The sequence below is a fragment of the Cyprinodon tularosa genome, unplaced genomic scaffold, assembly GCF_016077235.1.
Source record: "Cyprinodon tularosa strain WSP-4 unplaced genomic scaffold, ASM1607723v1 ctg369, whole genome shotgun sequence".
In the NCBI taxonomy this organism is placed as follows: domain Eukaryota; kingdom Metazoa; phylum Chordata; class Actinopteri; order Cyprinodontiformes; family Cyprinodontidae; genus Cyprinodon; species Cyprinodon tularosa.
The window spans coordinates 538213-565617 of record NW_024039084.1 but is presented as its reverse complement, the minus strand read 5'-3'; the positions used below and the strand labels follow the sequence as shown (position 1 = coordinate 565617).

Below are 27405 nucleotides of genomic sequence, written 5' to 3'. Positions count from 1 at the left end.
TGGCTCGTCCCTTCTTTGATGCTTTGAGTTGCGTTACCACACAACAGCGAAGATCGAGCAGTACCTCCTCCAGGCAGCGCCGCCAACCCGACTCACTCCACCTGTACAAGCATCGGCAAGTCGGTCAAAGGTACGACAGGCAGATGTGTTTATGATGGATTTTTGCATGGCGTTTAGAATCCCCTAAAGCTGCGGTTGTCCAAGTTCAGCCTGCAGCTGCCAGGACTGCAGAAAAGAACGAAACAAAACTTAAAGTAAAAAACAGAAATATTTGGAGTCCAAAAAATCATAATTCATTATGGTCAATAAAAAGGCCATCATTTGTAAAATCGCGGAAACGGTGCCTTGGAGAGTATCTGTGAACACCTATTTTCAAGCCTGCCAGGAATTCTCCATTGCTGAAGTTTGACTAGCAGCTCTTACAATAAACTATTGCAGCGTCTACCTTATTTAAAAATAAATCCATAAATAATTAAATGGTCATTAAATAAGTAAGCATAAAATTAATAAAAAAAATAGAATTAAAAAAATAAAAGTTGAGATTATAACAGCTAAAATAAATAAATTAAGGTAATTAATACAAAGGCGAAAGTAAATACATAAAGCTAATTAAAAGAGCAATATATCCATTTTATGCTCTGTTAGGGGTGGGTTGAGGTCTTTGGCAAAGAGCTTACGATTCGCTTCGAATACGATTCACATGCCGATGCAATTCTATCACGATGATTCTTGAAATATCGCGATGATCACGATGCCATTGCGATATTTTCACTGAACCACTGTAAGAAAAAGGACACAGCCCTTACCAGTTCCTGACTGGCTGTGTATGATTGATCGTCGTCTTCAAATGTTACATACACTGAAAGCACACCTGAATTCATTACATTAGTGTATTTATGAAAATGTTGGAGGTGTTGCCCATGAAAACAAATACTGGACAGAAATATTACTATTACTGCGTGGACACACTGACAAAAAGATCTTAGGATTATAAAAGACTTAAAATAAGAAAATAAGGTTAACCTCAGATGCCGTTACATGGCCTCAGTGGTCTTTAAACCAATTGAAACGAAAAACATTTAAATGTATATTTCACCTTTTGCAAATTACGTGCGTCATATCAATTTCATTTTTACCTTCTTTGTTTTTAAAGCCAAAATGCATCCAAGCATCTGACTTGAAATGTGGTGGAACCACGGGGCGAATTTTAATAGTGTCCTCCAGGTTTATTTTCATATGACTCGTCGCAGTTTATCCCACGGCCGGACATCCTTGTGGACACAAGGCAGCGGGGGGTCAACACATCCACAGCGACATCTGCTGGACTGGAGTTGTATTCACTTGTTTGGCGATGTGCGCCAACCATTAATGTATTTTATTTGTTCATCTTTTTTTGGTTTTGTTTAATAAATCAATTCTTGCTTTCAAGAATCGATGCAGTAGATCACATAAATTAGAATCGCGATGCATCGTCATGACGATTATTTTGCACACCCTTAGTCTCTGTATAATTTAATTTATATCTACATTTATTTGTTTATTGTATTTTTGGGGGCAATTAATTGTATGCTTATTTATTTATTAAGCATTTATTTATTTTTGTATTTATTTTTAAATATGGTAGAGCTGGTCTTCCATAATAAAGTTGGATCCAAACTATTCACCTTTATTTATAGCCAAAGTTTTGAGTTTTAGCCATTTAGCTCCTTCCCATCAACCCCTACCAGCTTAGCTTCCCCTTCCGAAGAACTGCATCCCCACAGCATGACCCTGCCACCAACACGGTACAGCCTATAGGGATTTCTTTACCCCACTTTTATTCTTCTTGTGAGGGAATTTGTGCCACAGCCAATACATCATTAGGAATGTTGGTTCCTGGGTAAGACCCTTAACCCCACAATGCTCCCCACGTGCTGCAAGCGGGTCACCCCCCTATCTGCATGAACAAAAACATAAATAGTTTGGGTTTATTATTTTTTAAAGATTTCTAAAATTGGACATTGTACAATTAAACTGGGTTTTAAAGAGCTTTGTAAAAGCAGTCATAGTCCTAGAACCTGAGTTTAGGTTATTAAATGTCCTTTATTTTGAACCAAATTTTGAACTGCAATATTTTCACTGGGAAGGAAAATGTTTCATTTTTCTTTCTTCTTCTAAATCCAGCCATAAGTTGTAAGAATCAGATTTTGGCTGCAGGTCTTTCTAGTCCATTCCTGCCAGCATGGAAAGGATAGTTCAGTTTTTACTGCTGTAAGTTAGGTTCTAAAGTGCTTTGAACCTGCATCTAAAGTCAGTTATGTCCACAAGTACAACCTGAGAAAGGTTTCTTTCCATAAACTGACATGGGATGACATTTTAACGGTTAGGTATCAGGTGTCTGTCACCGTAGCAACTTAAACTCCGGCCGGGTGTCAGTCGCTGCGATCAGATGACAGAGGTGAGGACGGCTGCTTATTTAATCTGGGGCACTTTAATCGGGCTAATCACACTCAGACATACAGACTGACACACACAGCTAATCTGAGCTAATCCAGGACACCAACTGGCCTCTTTCCAGATCAGTTTGTGTTTTGTTCTGTTCTCGCCTCATCGGTCCTGGTTGAACCGCCCTATCTGCCAGGCTGCCGCAGTGACTCCTACACACTTTGCTATGAATCACGTTTCGATGTGAGTGTGAGGCGTGTTGAGGCTTGCATGGCTTCATTCACCCAGTTCAGAGCAGCTTTCAACATGGTAGCAGCTGATGTGTTTGTGTGGAAAATTCTAGATCACCAAGAGTTTACTCACATTTTAACTTAAAGAATTCTGGAAGATTCTGTAAGATAAAAATGGCTGGAAAAACGTGGAAGAACATGGAATATAATTAAACTTTAACAGGGCTACATAAGTACATTTCATCCATCCATCCATCCATCCATCCATCCATCCATACCATCCATCCATCCATCCATCCATCCATCCATCCATCCATCCATCCATCCATCCATCCATCCATCCATCCATCCATCCATCCATCCATCCATCCATCCATCCATCCATCCATCCATCCATTATTAGCCTTTCACCATCTAAAAGGAAACAAAGTATCAGATCAAACCTTGACAAATATCTTCTCACTCTGTGTCCTCAGGGCAGCAGTTATGGGTGTTGGCTCTGGGTGTCAGCCCTCGTCGCCACACCATTGGAATCCCAGAGTTCAAATATGTTGCGAATATGCATGGAAATGAGGTGAGAGGACACACCCACACACACAACTGCAACATAACCATCCCTGTTGCGCAGGAAGTGGGTCTGAACGGTTACTAAAGAGATCCACAAAAGCCTTTCAGAATCCGACACAGTCCACCAACTCTTTTGTGTTTAGACAACAGACTGCAGGGTGGCCTGTATTATTGTCAGATGAAAACGGACAGCAGGCTGAGTCAATATTAAAACAGTATGACAGAGATGTTGGTAAATTCAAAGGAAGCAACAAAACTGGAACACAGACAGGGAGGATTCAACAGAAGAAAAGACATTTATTTGCACAGTTCCTTATTTATTCAGATCTAATCAACAATGAAAAAGGATGACGCATAAACTGACAGGGCAGGGAGAGCAGCCAGGAAGGCTGGATTAGCTGCAGGGATCTGATCTCTGCAAAGAAGTCAGTCACAGATGATCTCTGCAAACCAGATATAGCATCACCTCAGGTGTGGTGGTAAAACCTGATAGTGACAGATATTAGCCCAGCCATTAACCATGGAGATGGCTGGAGGCTAGGCATGATGTTGGAATGCTTCTCTATAGCAGGTAAAGGGAAGGCGATTCAAGCTGATTGAGGACAAATGGAGGTTATACTCCTGGAGGAAAAAGGAGCAGATTAATCTACTACAGTGGTCTAGTCAAAGTCTAGATCCAAATCCAGCAGAGGAAAATTTTAAAAGTTTTCCATCCAATGGCAAATAGTTGGACTTATTTAGCAAAGAAGAAAAAGGGAAATATTTCACGTATAAATCACACTTTAACAACAATGACACATTTACGAATAATGGCTGCTTGATATCAGCATGAGATTAGTCGTTGCCATGACAGCAGTGAAAGAAAACTTCAGTTTAATTGGATCAGTGTGCTACGCAACAGTGTTTCTGAATCATTTCCTGTGAAACAGTAAAGAAATGACCCTTTAATGGAAACTTCTAGAGACTGCTGATTAGCATCTGGTAACCATGGATACAGAGGACTGGGTATCGGTGCTGCTCATGTGTGCGGGTCAGTAGGAAGGTCCTTAAAGAGACGAGTCACGCCTGGACACACTGCGGCCTCTCACACACAGAGTCAGTAAACAGAACCAGTGGAGTGTGTCAGTTCAGAGGAAAACGTCCGGAAAAAGACCTTTCTTCCCACTCTGTCTGCACACACAGAGACACATCCCAGGATGAGCGTCTCATGTTGCCTTTTGCTGCCTGCTGAGCAGTTCCCAGCATATGACTTCAAGTATAGCTGAAGTTTGATTCCTCGAAGGTTGACCTGCTGACTTAACCGCATTTATTTTGAGAAGGTGAATATTTGGTTTCAGTTCAAACAGATGATGTATTTCATCCCACTGAGTACACAGCTTCCACCTTCCTTCTGCCTTTGCTGCAGGTTTATTCATTAAAGCTGTTAAAGAAAAACAAAGGCTTCCATTCCGCCTGGAGTTGACAGATAAAGTATCCGATTCTGCTGACTAGATTTATTACTTTATGATTGCTGGTAAGGAAGCAAAAGATTAACAAATATGTAGTCCAACCATTCATCTTTCTTTGTTAAACATTCCACCTAAAAACTTTTCAACTCTGTCCAACTCTGAATCTTCTGCTTTTTAGTTCAACATTGTCTGAAACCGTTGCTTGAATATTTAGGTTTTTCTACAGCTTTGATTTAATTTTCCTATTTTGACTTGTTGCAGCCACAAACTCTAGTGTATTTTGTTGGCTTTGTTGGATATATTGTCTTTCTTGTGTTTTGACTCCAGAACCTTTGAAATACCATATATTCCCCCCAATGTTTGCAAAATAGCTTGGCTTTTACTAGGCCCTTCTAAGACGGGGATCTGGACTATTTGTTTGTAGCTCTGGCTGTAAGTCTTGTCAACCTTGCTGTACTGCAAAGTGCTGCGCTGGAAAACCCAGTTCCTGATTAGCCTCTTCAGTTACTGATTTTTTTGGAAACATGAAACCACAAACAAACTTCTGTCACGTAATTTATTGGAAAAGCAAGTATAAACAACTGGACTACAGTAAAGGAGGCGGGATGGCGACAAGATAAAATTCTTTTAATGATTCAAAGGATAAACATAGCCATTTTGGAAAATTCTAATTTAGCCACATAAGAGCAGCTGGATCCTTTCTAACCCATCAATAGTGCATTAGCTGAGCATCTGTGAGCTGCAACCAAATGACAAAGCAAAAGAAGAATGTGCCAAAAAGAAACAAATCCAACTTTGTAAGGCAACAACTAATCTGTATGTGATATTTGTTATTTCTATAAAGCTGCTTTAAAATGTTTCCTTTAGGGCGGGGGCGGGACCAGAGAATGAGGTAGCTCTCATGTGGTTTTCCACTAAATCTAGCAATCTTCCCACAGCCCCGGTCTGTCTCTACCATCCATATTTTTAAACAAGTCACTGCATGAAAAGTGGGATTTTCGTCAATATGCGGCACTGTAGATTGTCGTGGAACTTCAGGTTAGCGGCAGTTTACGGCAATTTGCAGGCTTCGCCGAAAACTCCCGTAAATTGTCAGAAATTGACGTGGAATTTCTTAGGCAGTGTTCCCCCCATGCCTCCCCCCCATGGAATTCTAGGGGAGGCTTTAACATGTAAATGAACATGCTGTGAGCTATACAAATGCAAACCAGGGTTGCAGGGGGGGTTTTACCCCAAGTGACATCTTTCTGGGTAAGAAAATCTCTGATACAAAGAGATCAGGTATAGCCTCTTACATTTTAGCTTGAATTGATTTATTTAATTAAAGTATAGAGACCAAAACAGATCTTTAGCTGACAGAGCAATACATTTAGAGCAGTAATTATTTTTTTTTTAATTTGCATTTAAGATAAAAAATAAAATGTTGTCTGCCAATATGCTCAATTCACAATTACTTAAGTGGAAAAGTTTCAAGAAATGATTCTGAGATGATTCACTTTATAACATGGCGCATTATCCTGTTGGAAGTAGCCATCAGAAGATTGGTACACTGTGGTCATAAGGACATAGGTCAGCATGCTAAATTGGTATTAAGTGGCCCAAAGTATGGCAATAAATATCCCCCAAATAGATGGTAGAAATAGATCAGGCTCAGTATAGCCTAATTATAGACTCTTACATTTTAGCTTGAATTGATTTATTTAATTAAAGTACGCTAGATTACTGTGTATGCAAATGTTATGTAAAAAAAATACACAAAATAATTTACTTCAAAAATTAGTTTTACTCAGAATCAGTTGGCTGTAATGGTTAATTTTTTTTTTTTAGATTTCCACTTATTTTTTTATTTTTTTTTGTTATTGAATATATAAGAAAACAATAACAATCTCAAATAACAAGTCAATAACAAATATTTCAATACAAGAAGAAATATCACAACTCCTGCTTTTGAAAAATAAAATTAAATGCACAGGCTGGAACAAAGTATAAAATAAAATAAAATAAATAAAAATAAATAAAATAATAATAGTAGTTAAAGTAAATTAATCAGTGGGGACTACCAACTGAAATTCTTCAATTAACTCAAACAATTTAATTGCATTTAAATTCTGCATCTTTCTCAGACATCTTTTGAAAAGGGAAAGTTCATTTTTGAGAGCAGAGATTGAGAGGGAGCATTTTGCATAGCGACATTTATGGATATAATACTTTGTTACAATTATTAGAATATTGATTAAAAATTCAAGTTTTTTTTCTTTAATGGATAAACCGAATTGAATGTTTTGCCAGGAAATAAAATCTAAATTTATTGTTTTAGAAGACAGAAAGGTTCGAAGTTGATCCCATAAGTTTAATACTTCTTTACATTCATAAAAAAGATGTTTAGTTGTTTCCAATTGAGTTGTACAAAAGCCACAATTCTCAACATTAAACTTAAATCTCTCTCTTAAAAACTCATTTGAAGGATATATGTTATTTATTATTTTAAATTGTAATTCTTTATATTTAGGAGGAATTGGGAATTTCAAATAATTTGTCCTAATTTTGACTATCATAGATTTCTTAAAATTTTGTAAGAGAGCTGTGCTTTTTGTTCTTCCTGGGTACATATTATTTATAGAATATTGATTCTAAAACTTGTTGTTGCATTTATTATCTCTAATGTCCACCTGCTCAAATTCAATCTTATGGAGACAAACAATTGCAATTGCAAACAATTTATAGGTGCATTACCGCCACCTTCCAGAATGGAGCGACGCGAGCTCTTCTCGCGAGTCCTTCCGTATAACAATGACGTCGTATGTGATTGGAGGAGCCTGATGAGCCTCCGGCCCCCATCGTCCAATCACGTGTGAGCTTTTGTGCACTTCGACTACTCGCGAGACCAGCATATTAGAAGACATGTTTGTGTTACTATACTCAGAAGAACTTCATCTCCAGTTACCGTGTTTGTATTTTGTTGTTACGTGAACAATGGCTGCACGACGTCTCGCGTTCAACTCGCCTCCAACTGCTCTTAGTCCACAACTTTCGGCCAGCCCGCAGACTGACGAGAAGAAACTGCTGATTGCTATCAGCGGACTGTCTCGTCAGCTTGCCCAACATACTGCCGACATGAATGAGCGCCTCACTCTGCTGGAGAATTCGATGCACTCCAGGTTGTAGTCCATAGAGGACAAGATGGTGGCTCTGCAGTCGAGCAACTTTGCGGGATATACGAACTCGAGGAAGAGAAGACGGGTGCACAACGCCATGCTAGCGGTAAATATATGTTCGATTACTGGTAGCTATGCTAAAAGCAGCCTAGCTTAGCTAGGCAAGCTAAAGACAACCTAGCCTAGCTAGGTAAGCTAAAAGCAGCCTAGCCTAAAGCTTTATTAAAGTGTATTTTTTGTGATTCACAGGAAGCAGTATGCCGTCTTCACAACTCGGAGACTAATTGCAGGCGCTATGAACCGGAGCAGGGGTAAGGTTTAAAGAATATGCTTTCATTCTGCGGTAAAAGGACATGGATACGGATAAATACCGACCATAGCTGTACTTTTTTTTTTTTCACAGACTACAGTCGCCTCACAATGAGGCGGTGACCTCCTATTTGCCGTCTCGGCAAGTCCAGATTTGCACGATGTTGATAAAGACGACATTGTGTGTAAGTGACTTGTTTTAATGTTTTCTCCTTCCTTGTTACTGTGACTTGCGTTTGATTTTTTTTTTTATTCATACCACTCTCATTTAATTGTTTTCCAGCTGCCTGTAAGACGTATTATGAGACGGTATGCAGGAGCTTCAGATATACGCTGCTAGCCAACACGCTGCGTGCGGAGGCTGCCAGGCTATCTGCTCGGAGTCGGGCCGGAGTCGGGCCAGAGTCGGTGCATTGATAGATGTGTTGTGTCCATATGCAGTGCGCTGATTCATTGTTTTTTTTTTCAGCTGCTGAAGGCGAGGCAGAGTGTGCTGGCAGATGAGGAAGTGGAACTCTGTAAGTCCGCCACCGTCGACCTCATGTCCGACGAAGAAGATGGCGTCGGCGGCGGTGTCTCTGGATGGATTGTACGGTCGCTGCCATTTCGTAGGCCGGATCTCACTGAACTCTGTGTTAAGCTGCAGTCCCGGTTAGAAGCGATGCCGAAGTACAGGGCCGCGCACAGTAGGCGTCTGCACATCGGACCTGCCTCGGAGGGAATGCTGCCAGTTACCTCCAACCCCGAGGAAGCAAACGGACCGTTCACGGACTTTTAATTTTTAGAAACGCATGTGTTTGGATACGCGTTGTATATAGTTGTGTGTGTGTGTTTTAATAAAGCTCTTTCTATGCATAAACAGCTTCCTGGCAAATCTTCATTTCCCTGTATAAATTCATTCATGTCCTTGATGGTAGCATAATAATTGTGTAGTAGTGTAGGATAACATAAATACACAGCATATGAATGAATAAATATATGAATGAATAAATATATGAATATATATATGAATGAATAAATATATGAATATATATATGAATGAATAAATATATATATATGAATAAATATATATATGTAAATATATATATGCCAACCAATCACGAGCGACTTTACTTGTTTAAAAAGAAGTGGTTCCGTCCAATACTCAGTAAGAAAATTAAAGCCTGGCGTGGCCACGTGTGGTTTTGCTGCCAATCACGAGCGATTTCATTTGTTTGAGAATAGTGGTTTCAGCCAATACTGAGAAAGTTATTCAAGCCAGACCTGGCCAGCCGCGCGGGTTTGCTGCATTCATATGCTAATTAGGGCCATTAGTACAGCTGATCGCTCTCCACATACGTCATGGTACGTTTCCGACAATTTGTGGCACGACAAACGCGGACAAGCACGGGTTGCAAATTGTCGGAAACTGACGAAAATCAGGCAGATCTGCGGGGGTTTACGGGGACGAAAATCTCACTTTTCATGCAGTGAGTCCCACTTTCACCTTTCTACAAAGCCAAGCCTTAGCCCTCATCTGCTAATGCACAGCAAGATAAACAAAACTATTCTTATCTAAACAGAACAAAGCTATCTGATGTTTGAGGCGGAGAGGTGCCCCAAACTCTTAACAATGCTGCCATTAAAGCTCTACAGTAAGATACCTACAGCTCAGATGATCTCTGAGGCTCATCTGTAATGCTTTCTAGGCTTCTCTGGAATCTGGGTTTTAATCCCTCCATTAAAGTGTTTTCAACTCCTTTGCTGAATGACTAGACTGAAGTTGGGTCTTTCTCTAAATGGTTCTTATTGTAGATCAGACTTTTCTATAGCGATGTGTGTGGTAACCAGTTCCATGTAAAGTCTACAGAAAAGTGAAATTGTAGTTTAGCAAACGTTCTGGATAAAAGCTTTTGTCTTTAATTGAGGACTCTTTTTCTCTCAAGAAAAAGCTACTTTGTAAATTAAACCATTTAAACACTGCACTTGTCAAAAAAGGGACTGTTTGTAGGAGAGCCAAACTTAACTACCTCCTTTTTCTGCTTGTCAACAGCTTGGTCAAATACTATTTTTGGAAATAATACTGTTTATTTTGAAGAACTGACACAAAAGACAAACCCAAACTGATCTCTTAAGGACTAGAGACAGGCCTTTCCTTCCTCTCCACTTCAAGGGTTAGGGTTAAATTCTGGAGGAAGTCTCCAATAAACCCTGCACTGTGGAGGCAAGCATAAACATCTTGGATAGATGTTTAGTGACCACTGGTCAGTGAATCTCATCCTAGCAAGTCTTTGCATTTGCATTTTGTCAATCGATTGATGGCTTTTTTTCAGTTGCGGGAGATGCCACCCCCCACATTCATTCCAGGGTCAACAAAAGCTGTTTGGCATTGGAAGTGGTGTATGTGGCTGTTTTTTTTTATGGAAGTAGGTAACATATTTATGAAGGTACAGTTTCCTGCTTGTGCACTCACATTCAGAGTATATGGCCACGAGGGCCATTGTTACTAAAATAACACTGACCGATATACTGATGTGTATTGTGTGTATGTTTACAGCAGAGCAACATCCTGTTCTAAATTAGTTAGGTGTGTTACCCTTACTTTCGGACTGATGGCTTTGACCTTCTGGGGCATTCCAGTTACAATTTCCTACTCAGATGTTGGAAATGGAACTTACCAACAGCTCTGTTGTTCAACCCAAAACTGCATTGTCATTAGAAATGTGACTGTAGTTATTAATATTTTCAATTGGTTAAAGGTTTATTCCCAAGATACATCAATTTGAGAAGAAAAAAAATATATAAAGGTGTGAAATAACAATTATTCTTGTATAGCTATTTCACTATACCAGCTATGCCGTTCCTCCAGTCTGGTTATTTGGGCACTCCACCTTGAAATATCTTACTTGAAACATGCTGGTGAAAATTGTCAGTCATTCAGTTCATAGTAATTCCATCTTACTTGAAACCTTCTTCTGGAGCTTTCTGAGTCATCAAATGAGGCACCTCTGGACATGTTGTATCTGTTGTTGTCCAAGTAAGACCTTAGCCATAGTATTTTTGACCCACCCATGGATTTCTAAGCAACCATCCACACCTTCATGCCTGAGCATGTTGTCCCTGTGGCCTGTTCAGAGGGTTTGATGGTGGTTCAGGGGTTGAATGTGGTTTCCCAGCTTATTGGAGGCAGCTGCACCAATCAGATGGTAGGACCAGAATTAGCTGGAGTGTAGATTGCGTCTCATGATTTACCAAGAATGGTGGGTCACACACGCCTCTCGCCCGTTGACAGCTAGAGATAGGCACCAGCACCCCTTGCGACCCTGCTTGGGATTAAGCGTGAAAGAAAATGGATGGATGGATGGTGGGTCACACAGGTGGCAGATGTGGAGGCATCAGGTCATCTCTATACCAAGTATTTGATTTGTCCAGCCACTGAACAAGGTGAGTCCAATCTGCACACTTTAATTCACCATTTAATTAATCTGGTTCAGTGGCTGGATGGAACAAATTCATGCCATGGAAATGACTTGACTCCACATCTCATACCTGGAACCAGCAAGACGTTCCTAATAAAGTGGTAAATTTCTTCAACTTTAGCTGGAGGAAATGTTCCACTAAGCAGTTTTTTGAAAGTAAATATTGTTTGAGGATATTGCATGTTTTCTTATTCAAGCTTTGGTTTTGCATTTGCCCATTTGGATAGTTAAATAATTGTATTTTTTAGTGGAAGATAATGAGAAATTCCCACGTTTCTTTACTAGATTGTTCTACAATTTTTTTAACTCCTTACCCACCACAGCCACACTGGTTCTAATATAAACTTAAAAAGTAAACATGTTCTTGGATGGACAATCGATGTAACAAATTGGAGTTGGATTAATCCTGTTTGTGTGTTTAAGTCTTACAGTGAGACAACATTTACATTAGATAAAGGAACCTGGCAGGAAAGATGTGTGTTTTGAAAACAATGGACCTTTGGGACAATAAAGATCAAGATCTCAGACACACAACACCAAACAGAAATGTTTCTTTGCTGGCTACTTTATGATCCATCCGACTGTATATTTAACCTAGGCGTTTGTGTTAGAGTGTGACAGCAGCAGAAAGGAAGTTTGGGTGGGTGTTAAAGGAGAGAAGAACGATGGCTGGAGGCAAAGCTTGTCCTGACTTGTGTTTTGAAATGTTCCTTCATTATACACCTTCTCACCTCTCCCACCCTTCTCTGTTTCTTATTCCCAGAGCTCACATTTATTCACAAAGTTTCTCTTGTCTCCCGATCCCCACCATCCAATGAGCCCCTTTGTTCAAATATAAACCGCCTCCTTGGATTGGATTTCCATTCCTGCCTCACATCAATTCAACATAAAGATTATGTTTATTTTTCCTGGTTTATTTAAGTCTTTTTGTAACTAAGGGTTAACTGAACATTGAAGCACGTGTGTCACTATTCTACTTTTTTTTCATCATTTTCTCCAGGATTCAAAAAGATAAAGTAGAAATATTTAAATAAGTAACTCAGTCAGAGAAAAGAAGGTCCTGTTGGTGACTACTACCAGTTTTTTTACACTTAACAGTTTTAAAATTATTTACATTTGCTTTTCCTTTGTATAACAAGGACTGGCACCATCCCCATTAAATTATATTTATTTAAATGAAATTTACTGGCAGAACTACTTGGTCTTTGTGGAAGAGAAAATTGTAAAGGCAGTGAACAATTAGTCCGAATAATTGTGATCATTCGATTAATGAAATATTCAACTAATTCAATAATCAATCATTAATTGGAATATAGAGACTGTAAAACATGCCTTTAGCTGACAAAGTGCACCGCTTACAACAGCAGTTATACCTAGATTTAAAAAATATGTACACATTTTGCATTTTAGATACCAACCCATGCTAACCCCAAAAAATGTTTTCATCTGTCAATATACTCTATCCCGATTTCCACAAGTTTCACCTGGTTTCTTTTCGTAAAAAGTTCTCTGTAAGGAATAAACGTCCATCCGATAATTAATCGATTCATAGAAGTAATCATTAACTCATGACTTAGTTCTCTTAGTAAATGGCTGTAACATTTGAATTGATTTTCCACTTACAGTAAGACAATGTGCAACTTTTAATACTTTTTAGGTTTCAACTAAAAATGTCTCAAATTAAGCCACCAAGGTCTGCATTTACATATTTTAACACTAACTTTATAGTCCACTGCGTTTTCTGCTGCTCTAGGACTTGTGTTTATATGTCAATTGGGCCCAGAGTCCAGAGCTCACCACCCCAAACTCTACTTCACTCCCATTACATTTCAGCTCTAAATGTTTTTTTTTTCAAAACTGGAAATAACTGTGTTGAACCTGCATAAAACATGTAAGTGCATTTGTGTTTCTTAACACTGATGAGTCAAAAAGTGGTTTCAATCCAGTTTGATGCCTTCTCTGTACCTTATGTGGATCTCCCATATGCTCCCCTAAAAGGGGAGGAATCGCCATAGAAACAAGAGTCATTTCCAGATTTGTTGTAAATGTTGCAGTGTTAAAGAAAAGGGCTGGTTATACCTTCAGCAGTGTGTCGCAGTGAGCTTGTCACAGGTATGACACAGAGAGCAGACTGCAGCGTGTCATCCGGTCTGCAGAGAAGGTGATTGGCTGCAACCTCCCATCTCTCCAGGAGCTGCACGCCTCCAGGACTCTGAGGCGTGCAGGGAAGATTGTGGCTGATCCCTCGCACCCCAGTCACAGACTATTTTAGCCACTACCCTCTGGCAGGAGGCTGCGGTCCATCAGGACCAGAACCTCCCGTCACAAAAACAGTTTTTTCCCATCTGCTATCGGCCTTATCAACAAGGCCAAGACCCGCCCGTGACACTGAACAATGTTTCTCTCCCCCATTCAGGATTTCTGCGTTACATTAACGCACAGTCTACTGTTTGTATATAGCTTCTGTGTGTATATATATTTTATATATATTCTATCTTATTTTGCTATTTTGTTTTGTTTTTTGTCTGCACCAACAACACCAAGTCAAATTCCTTGTAAGTGCAAACCTACTTGGCAATAAACTTGATTCTGATTCTGATATTTTTGATATATGCCAAATTTTGAAGCGTAGTCTTAGTCCACGCCCCAATGCAAGAGGGACAATCAGGAACTAGCTGTGGGTCTAGAAACGGCCGAGGAGGCGAGGATGTTGGGGCAAGTTTGTGTGATAACGGAGGGACATGAGGGCGAAAAAAAGCGGGGATCCAGGTGGAAAAACGGTCCGAGCGTTCTCGCGCACATCGCTCCTCTAGCTGGTCCATCTTCACGAGTCGTTTTCCACAATGGCGGTCATACAAACAAAACAAGCAGGTAAGGTACCAAACAGGAAATACGCATAGTCTAGAGCAGATGTAGATTTGACCAATCAGAGGCCTCCTGTCTGCGGTCACCTACAATTTGGGAGAGGTGCAGCAGAATGTCTGTGGAAGGGGTAGGAGAACATCTGTGTTAACTGCAACACACACGCAGACAGGCTGAGTTTTCTGAGTATTTTTTTCTTAAAATAAGTATTTTTTTCTTAAGTGCTTTTTGTCTTGAATTGAAGAGGTAAGTGACACACTTTGCCAATGGAACAAGAAAATTTACACTGAAAATAAGAAAAAACAATCATATTGTATTATTTCAAGTGCATAATATTTAAGAGTAATTGATACTCATTCCATTGGGAAATCATCTTATTTACCTGCATAAATTAAGGGTTAATACACTTAATTTAAGAATGTTTTACTTATTTCTAGATCCTTTTCGCAGTGAGCGTAAACTCTTAAAGTGTTACTCCAACACTAGGAAATTTACTTAGTATAAATATTTGTCTTCTAGTCTCCTTTTTAACACACATGAAACTCATGCTTGTGATGTAGGTCCTGGGCCGAGTGCTTCTGCTCCAGTTGATTGAAGAGCTGGTGCGAGGTTACCGTGACAAGGAAACATTGGTGCTGCAGCTGCTGAACAGCACTCGGATCCACATCCTGCCGACGATGAACCCAGATGGTTTCGATGAAGCTGATACACACTGCCTGTTCAGCCAGGGAAGGTAAACAAATGAATGGATTTAAAGTAACTTCGGAAAATATTCACACCCTGTTCTACATTTTCTCGAAAAAAGCCGAATATGATTGTATTATAACTTAGTGCGCTGTTGTGCTTATTAAAGTAGGAGAGAAAGAAAATGTGCCTTTTGGTTTTTTATTAGTAGAAATCTTAAAATGGTACGAATACTTTTAGCCTTTTTTAATTCACTGTAAAAGGATTTTTTGCACACACAAAAAAGTAACTAAAAGGAAAAGTAAAATTCTTCTTTTAATCAGATATTTAATTATTTGGGATGTACCCACCAACCACCCCCCACCCCCTGCTTAGTTTACTGTTTTGCACTCTAATGAGCTTCCTGTGGGAGCCTCCCTAATGTTCTCTCAAACATCTTTAAGGATAATAAGAGAAGAAGAAAAAAAAACACTGAATGTTCAAATTAGGCCCAAAAAAGCTAAATTAGTAGAACGAAACTCGGCCACATGTGTAAAGCTTACAAAACATTTTATGGCAACATACTGTATTAATAACTAAAAGGTTCCTACGTTTGAAATCTTTTCTGCTATTGTGTACCATTTAATACAAGGTGTGCAAAATCATTTTTTAAATAATTCTTTTTATTTTATTTCCTATTTCTTAAAGCCCAATAAAATAAAATAAATGATAGAAGCATCTTTTTTTCAAACTGCACTGGATACATCAGCTCCATCTGTTTTCCCTCTCTCTTTTTTAAAGAAAATTGGATTTCTTTTTTCTCAAAGGACAGCTGATCTGTAACAAAGAGTCTAAATAGCTAGTTTTACTTTGGTATGAGATCATGTTTGTTGTACAAAAATTAAACAGAGAACGCTCCAACGCCCAAACTATCCAGATATGCAGGAAGCCAAACACTGATCTCATTCAGGCTGCAGACACGGTTAAAGCCTTAAAACCCCTAATTATTTATGTTTTGACTTCGTCTTCTGTCATGTTTTTAGGACTTGTCCCTGTTTGTGTGTCTTTTTGTCTAACACAAAGAGACGGTGAAAATCCATTTGTGCGGCCTCATTAATGGGACTCACCTCAGGAAGTGGGGTTTAGATTTGTTTGGGGGGTAAACCGAGTGTGTGGTCTGCACTCATTTCGTGTTTTTAATGCCGTATGCAAACAAACAAAAGTCCTGTTATACAAACAGAAGCTTTTTCCCTGGATTTGGTTCAGATTTTTATTCCACCTGACTTAAGCTGATTCATCTAACAGCAAAAAAATGTTTATTTTCAGCAGCTCAGACATTATGTTTGGTCTTTAAAATGACAAACCTTAGTGCATTTTCCTGGGTCTTTATGTGGTAGGCCAACAGAAGTGCATTAGTGGTGGAGTGGAAGGAAATTGTTGGATGGTTTTTAAAGTTAGGAAAATCGTAGCATCTATTTGTAATCTGACCCTCCTGAGGTGGTACTTTGTTGGAACCTCTTTCTCTGCAGTTAAATGAATTAAGAGCAGCTGTGAGGACCAGTTCTAAAATCTTACACATTAATCAGGTTCAGGTCCGAACTTTGACCATCCTAACTCCTTTATATTTAGGATCGTCCCATCCTGTCATGTCCTTTTTTAAGTACCGGTACCTATTTTCTGTCAACTCTGACCAGTTTCCCTGTTCCCATGATACTGCCAGCACCAGTATTCACCATATTCTTAGGTAAGAAGAAAAAATCCCATTTAGGGATCATTTAAATGTTTGCCCTTGTTTCTCAATCTAATAAATCAAATCCACTATATTTATACAGCACATTTCACAACAAAACATGTTTCCAATGTGCTGTACATAAAAACAAACAAAAGAACCCAAAACACACACACACACAAAAAAAGCATTCAGAATTTAAAATAAATACACAATTATGCGGTGTTAAAAGCCAAAGAGTAAAAGTGGGTCTTAAGAAGAGACTTAAAACACTACAATGTAGAGGCTGATTGTATAAGAAGGGACAAAGCATTCCAAAGTCTGGGACCAAGAACAGATAAGGCTCTTTCCCTTCTGGTTTTAAGTCTCATCTAAGGCACTATTAACTGAAGATGGCCCTCAGACCTTAAAGAACATACCGGTCGGTAATGTATTGACTAGACAGCCCATTCAAAGCTCTAAACACAAACAATAAAATCTTACAATCGATTCTAAAACAAACAAATACCAGTGCAGAGAACAAGAACTGCATTTAGGACTAACTGCAGACAGGAGAGGGCTCATTGGCTAATGCCTGAATAAAGTGCATTGCAGTTGTCCAGACGGCTAGAAATAAAAGAGTGTAAAACCTGCTTAAAAGATAAAAACAGTTCTACTTTCGATAAAATACAGAGATTAATAAAAACACGATTTTAAAACATTTTTCATTTGTTTGTCCAATCTGAAATACACTATATTGCCAAAAGTATTTGCTCACCCATCCAAATTATTGGAATCAGGTGTTCCAATCACTTCCATGGCCACAGGTGTATAAATTCAAGCACCTAGGCATGCAGACTGTTTTTACAAACATTTGTGAAAGAATGGGTCGCTCTCAGGAGCTCAGTGAATTCCAGCGTGGAACTGTGATAGGATGCCACCTGTGCAACAAATCCAGTCGTGAAATTTCCTCGCTCCTAAATATTCCACAGTCAACTGTCAGCTGTATTATAAGAAAATGGAAGTGTTTGGGAACGACAGCAACTCAGCCACGAAGTGGTAGGCCACGTAAACTGACGGAGCGGGGTCAGCGGATGCTGACGCGCATAGTGCGAAGAGGTCGCCAACTTTCTGCAGAGTCAATCACTACAGACCTCCAAACTTCATGTAGCTCAAGAACAGTGCGCAGAGAGCTTCATGGAATGGGTTTCCATGGGCGAGCAGCTGCATCCAAGCCATACATCACCAAGTGCAATGCAAAGCGTCGGATGCGGTGGTGTAAAGCACGCCGCCACTGGACTCTAGAGCAGTGGAGACGCGTTCTCTGGAGTGACGAATCGCGCTTCTCCATCTGGCAATCTGATGGACGGGTCTGGGTTTGGCGGTTGCCAGGAGAACGGTACTTGTCTGACTGCATTGTGCCAAGTGTAAAGTTTGGTGGAGGGGGGATTATGGTGTGGGGTTGTTTTTCAGGAGCTGGGCTTGGCCCCTTAGTTCCAGTGAAAGGAACTCTGAATGCTTCAGCATACCAAGACATTTTGGACAATTCCATGCTCCCAACTTTGTGGGAACAGTTTGGAGCTGGCCCCTTCCTCTTCCAACATGACTGTGCACCAGTGCACAAAGCAAGGTCCATAAAGACATGGATGACAGAGTCTGGTGTGGATGAACTTGACTGGCCTGCACAGAGTCCTGACCTCAACCCGATAGAACACCTTTGGGATGAATTAGAGCGGAGACTGAGAGCCAGGCCTTCTCGTCCAACATCAGTGTGCGACCTCACAAATGCGCTTCTGGAAGAATGGTCAAAAATTCCCATAAACACACTCCTAAACCTTGTGGACAGCCTTCCCAGAAGAGTTGAAGCTGTTCTAGCTGCAAAGGGTGGACCGACGTCATATTGAACCCTATGGATTAGGAACGGGATGTCACTTAAGCTCATATGTGAGTCAAGGCAGGTGAGCAAATACTTTTGGCAATATAGTGTAGCTTTCTATGGTGACATGTACACACACGTACACAATCCTTAAAAGGTGACAAATCAGAGATGGCACTGCCAACACCATCACCTCTGTCTTGCTCTTATTAAGCTTCAGAAATTCTTTTGATTACCAAGCCTTGATGTCACCCAGACAGTCAAGTAGAGGCGTCATAAGGCAGTGGCTGTTTTTAGCATTTGGCAAATAAATTTGACAATCATCTGCATAGAAATGGTACACTATACCATATTTAGTAAAAATCTCTTTGAGAGAGGAGGTATAGTGCAAATAATAAAGGTCCCTGGATAGAACCCAGAGGGACACCGCAATAAAAGGGGGCAGAGGATATTGTGGAGTCCCCCAGCCAGACAGAGAAAGACTTCTCTGACCGGTAGGATCTAAACCTCTGCAGAGTAGTCTCCCTGACACCCACCCAGTCCCTCAGGTGGTCTAAAAGAACTGTGTCAAACAGCACTAAGATCTAAAAGCACTAAAATGGCTGAACTGCCAGAATCAGTTATTAAAAACAAGTCATTAAAAACTTCACTAGTGCTGATTCAGTACTTTGAAATGTTTTGTATCCTGACTGAAAAGGATCTTAAATGCTGTTTGTCTAAAAACGTGTACACTTGTGCAAAGACAGATTACTCCAAAATATTTGACACAAACAGTAATTAGGAAATCGTCAATAGTTACAAAGAGTCATGGGACACAAACTAGCTTGTTTTGTTTTATTAGTCATTAAACAGCTTCATTTTCTAAATGCCTTTTGGCAAGAAATATCACTGCTTATTTTATTGGATGATTAAATTTGTGAAATGCATGAACATTAGCTTTCCTGGTTCTTCAGGGTAGACCATTATTGTAGCGCCCAACCCTGTACACTGTTTAGACATATTCTGAAGCCATTTGGCTGCACTGTATTTTATTTTGAGGTATCAAAGATGTAGGCAGAATAGAACTGCACATTTTGTTTAGATTTTAATTTATTACATTTTAAATCAAATCCACCATTAGTGTGCCACTTTGTGATGGTCTACTGCTTAAAAAGCATGTAAATCTGAACCTTCAATGTGACAAAAAAGCAAAAAACTGAATAGTTTTTTTTTTTTTTTACAAATTGTAATTAAGTTATGTTTTGCAATGTAATGTTTTGCAAATTCATATAACCGAAGCTGATTCATATATTAAAAAAGAAAAGACTGAGTAGGAAAAAAGATAACTTGTTAAGATCCTATACATTTGAGTCTGACTTTGAATTTGGATTATTTTACATGTCTACACCATCATGTCACAGATTCTGCAGCTTTAGCTTCATAGCAAGCAACCGTTAGGATTGTTTGCTTCAACAATGATGCAGATTAGCAATACTTTCAGATATTGGCTCTGAACAGCTGCTGGGTTAAAAGGAATCACTCACTTCCTGTGGACATGGATTGATGGATGGACGGATGGATGGATGTTTTTCTCGTTCAGAAAGGTCCTTCTGTCTTGAGAACAAACATTTGTTCATTCGTTTGCTTTTTAATGCTGACTTGGTATCAGTGTTTCTTTCTGACAGCTCTATGGTTCCAGTCACACCTGTTTGGTTTCCCACCCTTTTAGCTTTCCTTCACAGTCTTAACAGCTACAGTCTTTGCTCTCATATGCATCAGGAATCTGGAGTCTTATCCTTTGAAATCATTAGTCCCTTTTCCAAAGCGTCGCTCTGCGTATTTAAACAGATTAAGTTTAGGAAAGCATTAGAAACGTGCTGTGCTACTTCATTATTTTCTAGGCCAATACTCCTGGGCGATTGATGGCCTAATGGGTTTGAGCAGTGCGCTTGTGCTCTAAGAAGGTTGCAAGTGCCCGGTTTGATCCCCACAGCCTGCACTCTGGGTCCCTAAGCAAGTCTCTTAACCACACACTGCCCCCGGGCGCCGCACAATGGCAGCCCATTGTTCCCTAAGGGGATGGGTTAAATGCAGAGAGTTCACTTTTGCCATCTCTGAATGTAATGACAATGAAGTTGAATTCTATTCTATTTATAATTATTATACCTTTCAGTAAAGTCTGTAAGGTAGCATCAGGTATTACATTTTTACATTATCAATCGATCCGTCTGTGATTTTTAGGTTCAACCATAATGGCGTCGACCTGAACAGGGGATTCCCCGATGCTTTTGCTGGTCTTCGAAAGCAGCGGGAGCTGAAAGAGGAGCAGAGGGAAGCTGAGGTTTGTCTTGTCGAGAAGAAATTAAGGAGGATGTTGGCTTCAAATAAGCATGTACAAGAAAGTTATTGCTTTCCCAGAAGGAGGGCTTGTTTTTTTTCCCAAACCATCTCATTCTTTTATAAGATTTATAAGATTGACATTATAAACATTTTCTAATTGTGTTATGTGTTTGGAAGACTTTGTATGAGATTCACAAAAAAAGAAAAAAAAATTAAAACTTTTCAATGCTGTTATTGCCTTTCCATGCCTCGTAGACTTTTTGTAATCAAAATGCTCTGTTTGTAAACCCTTCCCCTTATGATGTCATCAGGGGAAATAGACTGTCCAGAGCAGTTTGCTACAGCCCATTAGTCAAGCTACAGCCTCCATCGAACGTATTATACCACCTAAGTTATTTTTACGAACTGAGTTATTGTCACGGTTGTGTGGCCCTCAGGAGGATGGGTACGCAGAAAGCCAAAACAGCTTGTTAAGATGAGGGCTGAATATGGAGAGTTATGGTAAAGGCTGTCTGTCTAACCTGAGAGGAATTTTTCTGCACAAAGGGATAAACTGCTGTGGGTGCCTCATTGTTAATATTTTTTATTTCCAAATGTAGCATAATATGGGACCTTTATGATCTTGGTTATGTCTGATGACTGCAATATTCTCTATAAATACAACATGCTGCTGAGGCTCAGAGAGAAGAAAAACTGTGTTGACAAGTTATTTTAAGTGAAGCACATTTCTGTTACGTCTTCATTAGGAAACCCTTCCCTTTTTTTGTGATGTCATCTTACAGTCAGAGTACGAACTGATCAAATTAGTTTCCAGTTGTTAGAAGAGTAGAGTAGAGTAGAGTAGAGATTTTATTTTTTTGCATTGGTTATTATGGCGTATGTTAATAATTTGGCCTGGAAGTTTTGTTAGACCTTTGGGTTTTTTAAATTTGTATAATTTCCAATTTCTGTGAAAATAAAAACCTGGAAATAAGTGCAAAGACACTAAACATCTTTTTCTTCACCAGTCTCTGTAAATGCTGGCAGCACTGTCAATGTGTTGATAGAGCATTTGTCTGAACCTGCCACTAAACAAGGAGAAGGAGGTTGAACTATAAATCTTTCCCCTGGTTTTGGCTTTTTTTTTTTTCGTCCCCTGCAGCTGTAAAACCTTCTGCTGTGAAAAGACAGTAAATCCAAATCCGCTTCACTGAGTGATGTAACTCCGTTATTATGAAAAGACATGAGTATTATGTTCCTAAAACCGTGTGTGGATTGATCCGCAACTGAAAGTAGTTCAAGTTAAATGTGATTTTTAAACTCATATAAACCATCTTTAATGTTATTTTGATGAACTGATGTCTTTATTTTATTCAGGTGAGAGCTGTGATTGGCTGGTTAAAGACGGAAACTTTTGTTTTGTCTGCGAACCTTCATGGAGGAGCGTTGGTAGCCAGTTATCCTTATGACAACAGTGACAGAGGTAAAAAAAAAATATATATATATTCTTTTGGATAGTGATTTTTGTTGTTTTCTGTGCCATCTTTATAGGGACGGTAAAGTCCCATAGAGGAAAAAAAAACAGAATGAGTTTGAGCTAATTGTCCAGTTCCATGTTTGATTTTCCAGGTTCGGATTTCTTTGGCGCGGCCAGCCTTTCCCCAGACGATGATGTGTTTGTTCACCTGGCTAAGGTTTACTCATACAACCATGCCTCCATGCATCGGGGAAACCTGTGTGACGACACTGGACCTTTCCGGGATGGCATAACCAATGGATACCACTGGTACCCTTTGGAAGGTACAGTAAGCTTCCCCCCATTCTGCATTTCTAAAAGATTTCAGGTTTGGGCAAAGCTCCATGTAAGGTTGAAGTCTGTTTGATAAGCATTAAAACTGGGATTTAGGAAAAAAAAAACTAAACTATAGAGGAGGGCTATTAGAATTGACTTGATAAAAGGCAAACCACATTACTATCATGAAAGTATCTCAGACCAAAAGCCACACACTTTTCAAACATAACAAAGAAAATGAAAAGTGGATTTATCTGGAAACATTAAAATCAGAAGAACTTTGTTGTACCACTTTTTCTCTGGGTGCAGATGGCGCAATGAAGCATCAAACATCGGTCAGATTTATTCTTACCACATGAACTTGTTCACATTTTGCCAAGAATTGTCATTTGAGATTACATCTGGATTTTGACTAGGCCATTCTCACACTTCAATCCGGTTCCAGGTCTTCCGCAGCCGCAAACAGGTTTTCCTCCAATAGTGGATTTAGCGCCATGCATTTTCTCACCTCATATATTCTAGAAGTGTCTGTGTTTTAGTTCTTCTGTCAGTAGATTGAGCCACGATGGACCTCTGTAGCTTCAAGAGTCAAATTAATCGAATTTTACTGCTACCGCTCTTAGATTAAAGGTATTGTGGAGGATTTTCGCGATTCTTTTAAAAGACCCACCGCTGTAAAAAAAAATACACATGCACAACCCTGGGGGAACGCCTGTTAAACCTATGCGAGAGCATGAACGAGCCCATTTCTTATCGTACACGCTCTGTTGCGGTTCTCATACCTTACTTTGTCCAAACGTCCTCCCTAACCCCTCATTCACTATATAGAGCGGGTACTATATGGTGGACTTTACAGTGAACTCAGTTAATTGATTTGTGTCCGTTGGTCACGTCACTCCTTCTCTACTGCGCGGTGCTTGCGCCATCTTTGTTATTAGTCGCCTCTGTCAGGTAGCGACAGCCTATGGTGACAGCAGGCCGCTGTGACAGCCGATATATCTGTCTCTTCTGAGGCCTTTTTATTCTTCTCAAACACTTAGTAGCCACTTTTTCTGTTACAACCCTCTGCCATTTTCAAGGAACCGCTGTGAGAAATGCGAGCTTTAATGACTGTCTGAAACCGCAGCTCACCACAGATATATGCCTGAAAGTGCCCATGCACAGAAAAAGATAGCTAATGTGACGATCGCGTAGGACGGCCTTACGTAAACCACAACGATTGAAAATTAGGAGGACCACTTATTTAGTTGATCCATCCGGAAATAAAAGATTACCCTGTACCTTTAATCTACACATAATGGATAATTTAATAGAGTTCTCTGAGATGTTCAGAGCTAGCCTGATAAACCAGACTAAATGTGAGATTAAATGTGTAATTTAGTCTAGCCTCAATGAATTTGATCCGGAAGATTGTTGATGAGAACAACCCTTTTTTTTTCAAACCAATTCTGTGCCTATTGGCCAATGCTCTGACTGTGACGTGGTAAGCATGACAGAAAGCTGGTGGGGGAGTGTAAATAGCCAGCCTGTCGGTAAAACGGCGAATACGTCCTTCTTAAAAGTGAATGAGCTTAGAGCCTCTACCTGCTCACGTTTCAACAAATACCCCAAGTCTAATCCTTCAAAAACTGATTCCAAAACTGAGACAAATGAGCTTGGATGTTTCTCAATTCACTAGAATTCATGAGTACAGACTCGTGTCCTCGCCAAGTATGTTCTTGAGAAGAATACTGGAAAGTATGGACTTGGTGAGAACGGGAGCACGCTGCATAATTTTAATTACGCATGAAACCGATAAATGGACCATATACTGACGCTTTAAAGTATAATATTCTCGCCTCAAATGATCTTAAACTTACTTTTATTGAACAACAGAAAAGAGACCTTTTAACTTTCAATGGAGCGCTCCATTGAAAGCTGCAGCTGCCGCAGTGCATGCTACTGTTCAATAGTTGTTGCCATCTTCCTTGTTGTAGTTTCTCCAGCGTCGCTCAGCTTTGTCGTCACACCCTGAAAACCCTGCCCACTTTGCATCCAAAAATTCAAAGCACATCTCTGCGTTGTGATTGGCCCGCCAGTTTTAGGGCCTGGGGGATTGATCGAGGCTAGACCACTCGCAGGCAAAAATGATTTGGCAGCTGGCAGTTGGGCTAGTTTATCAGGCTAGTTCAATGCTATAATAATTTTGAAATTAAGGGAAAAAATATTTTAAACTTAAAATACATTTTTAACACTACTTTTTTTGTTGTTGTTTCATTGGGTGTGGAATAGTGGAAGACAACTTGGGTGTCTGTGGAAAATATTTCCAGGTGTTGCATTCAAGAACTGTGGGAATAGAAATATCCTAAGCATTCCCTTTCAGTTTTGAAATGTTTTCATCAGGTTCAAATCTTTTCTTTTTCAGTTTTAAAGCTATTTTTTTGTTTTATATTTATTTTAGAAGTAAAAGTAATATTTTTCACCAATCTTTATGACCCCACTTTCTTATTAACCTTAACTTCTTCTATGCCTTCTATGATATAGAATACCTCAGAAATTTTAACAAGAGGTTAAACATTCTTATCTAATATGTCTATAATATATCTAACAACATATTTTGATATCATATTTTAGAACAATTCTCTCAGAATCCTTCTGCTGTTTCCCATCACTGTTGGATGTTTTTTTTCCCCAACACTAGATGGTGTTGGTAGAATGTTTTGTTTAAAATAGAAATATAAATGCGTTTCCAGGTGGGATGCAGGACTACAACTATGTATGGGCACAGTGTTTGGAGCTGACACTGGAGCTTTCCTGTTGCAAGTTTCCTCAAGTGAAAGAACTTCCTTCCTTATGGGAAGACAACAAAAAGGCTCTCCTGGCTTATATTCAGCAGGTCCACCTGGGTGAGACCCTATCCACATGCTCATCTTTTGACTTATTTGTTTCCGCTGAAGCCTGTCATCACATTATACCCTTGATTTTGGGCTCACAATGATGAATCTCCATTTGTTTTAGGAGTGAAAGGCCAAGTGTTCGATGGTTCGGGTAAACCGGTGCCAAACGCAGTGGTGGAGGTTGAGGGTCGCAAAAATATGTGTCCATTCAGAACCAACCAACATGGAGAATATTACCGGCTGCTTGTGCCTGGAGTCTACACCTTTAAAGTAAGGCTACAACAAAAACACATGCTATGCTTTTATTAGAAATGATTAAATGATACTGTTCATTTAGAAAAAGACGGAAATTACAAATTTCAAAGAAAGATTCCAGTGGAGGCAGAAAGAAAGACAAGAACCGTTAGGAAAGTGATCGTTAAGATTTGTCAAGATACAAAATCAAATATTAATTGATTTTGCATTTTGATGCCAGATTGTGTAAGTACCCAAAACCTTTCAATTCGTGAAATGACATGAGAAAGTTTGAGCACATAAAAATGTAATTCCTGGAAATTTGTTTTAATATCTTCTAAAATGTTTGTAATACTTTATATCCTTGAATTAATGTTGGGACAGCAAATGAAGACCATATAACCTTAGACGACTGATATATGCAATTATCTCTTACTTAGAAAGAAAAATAACACTATTCACTCTACATTTTCTATTTATCCACATTATATGGATCTCTAAAAATAATGTTTACCTTGTACCGTATCAAAGACACATCATCTGACGTGTCTCTGTAATGCACCAGTAATTGATAAAGCCATTGCTCACTATTTAGAACAACTAAATGATGACCCTGATGCTGTAACAACATCTACCAGTGTTTTGATGGAGAAGGATGATGTGAATTCCATAAAAGTTACATTTATGCTTTTGAAAGAAGTTTTTTAAATATTGTAGATAAATGTTGAAAATGCCAACAATTACCAAAAAAGGTACCCAGAAGGTTGTTCTGTAGTGTCCAGTAAAGCAACCTATTGGTTCTGTAAAGTTACACATCACCTGCTATTACATTCCAACTTTGAAATTACATTATAAGTTCTGGACATATTACCATAAAATTGCTACAGTAATATTTGAAGTAAAACTATTGTACTATTGTGTACATTCCTTTTAATTATCTGATCCTTTCAATGCACAGGTGAGGTACCCGGGTCATGAGGTTCTGACAGAAACCCTCAGAGTCCCGTATGGTCCAGATCAGTACTCTGCCATGAAGCATGACTTCATGTTACGACACATCGCCTCAGCGACTTTCCCCGCTCTACCTGAGCCGAGCCCTTCCTGTAATTACACAGTACACCCTGGAGGAGGTTGTGCCACGGCCGCGTCCATGTGGAGCAGGCTGACATTAGGGTTCAGCTTAGTGATGGTGATGCAATCATTAATAGACTAACGTTATCCTGACGGTAAAAATGGCCTCCAAGGAGGTGGTGGTTAGAATTACAGTGGCAATATGAGATTGTCTCTAACAAACAAAACACTAGAAGACCAGGAAAGGAAACAGGAAAGAGTTGAGAGGTTACCGAAGGCATGTTTGGATACACAGGTTGCTGCCAGTTTAGTGGATAGAAAATGTCCGGCATGAAGTATAAAGCTGCTTACGGCTGAAGGAAAAGGTGCTGCCAAGTGACGGTCGTCAGTATATTTTGTTTTATTACCAATTTATTTATGACCAGAAAAAGCAG

General features: G+C 39.5%; 1 protein-coding gene across 1 annotated transcript; it reads left to right on the top strand.

The window, feature by feature from the left end:
* cpm (carboxypeptidase M) lies at window positions 1–27405 on the top strand (the record flags this gene model as incomplete). The annotated part of the gene is given in 11 exon segments (XM_038296213.1): window positions 1–24; window positions 26–71; window positions 74–130; window positions 3131–3228; window positions 15014–15186; window positions 20921–21020; window positions 22376–22481; window positions 22628–22798; window positions 25523–25675; window positions 25788–25936; window positions 26859–27405. Coding segments are annotated over 11 exon segments (1332 nt in total), but the record flags the coding sequence as incomplete, so codon positions are not given.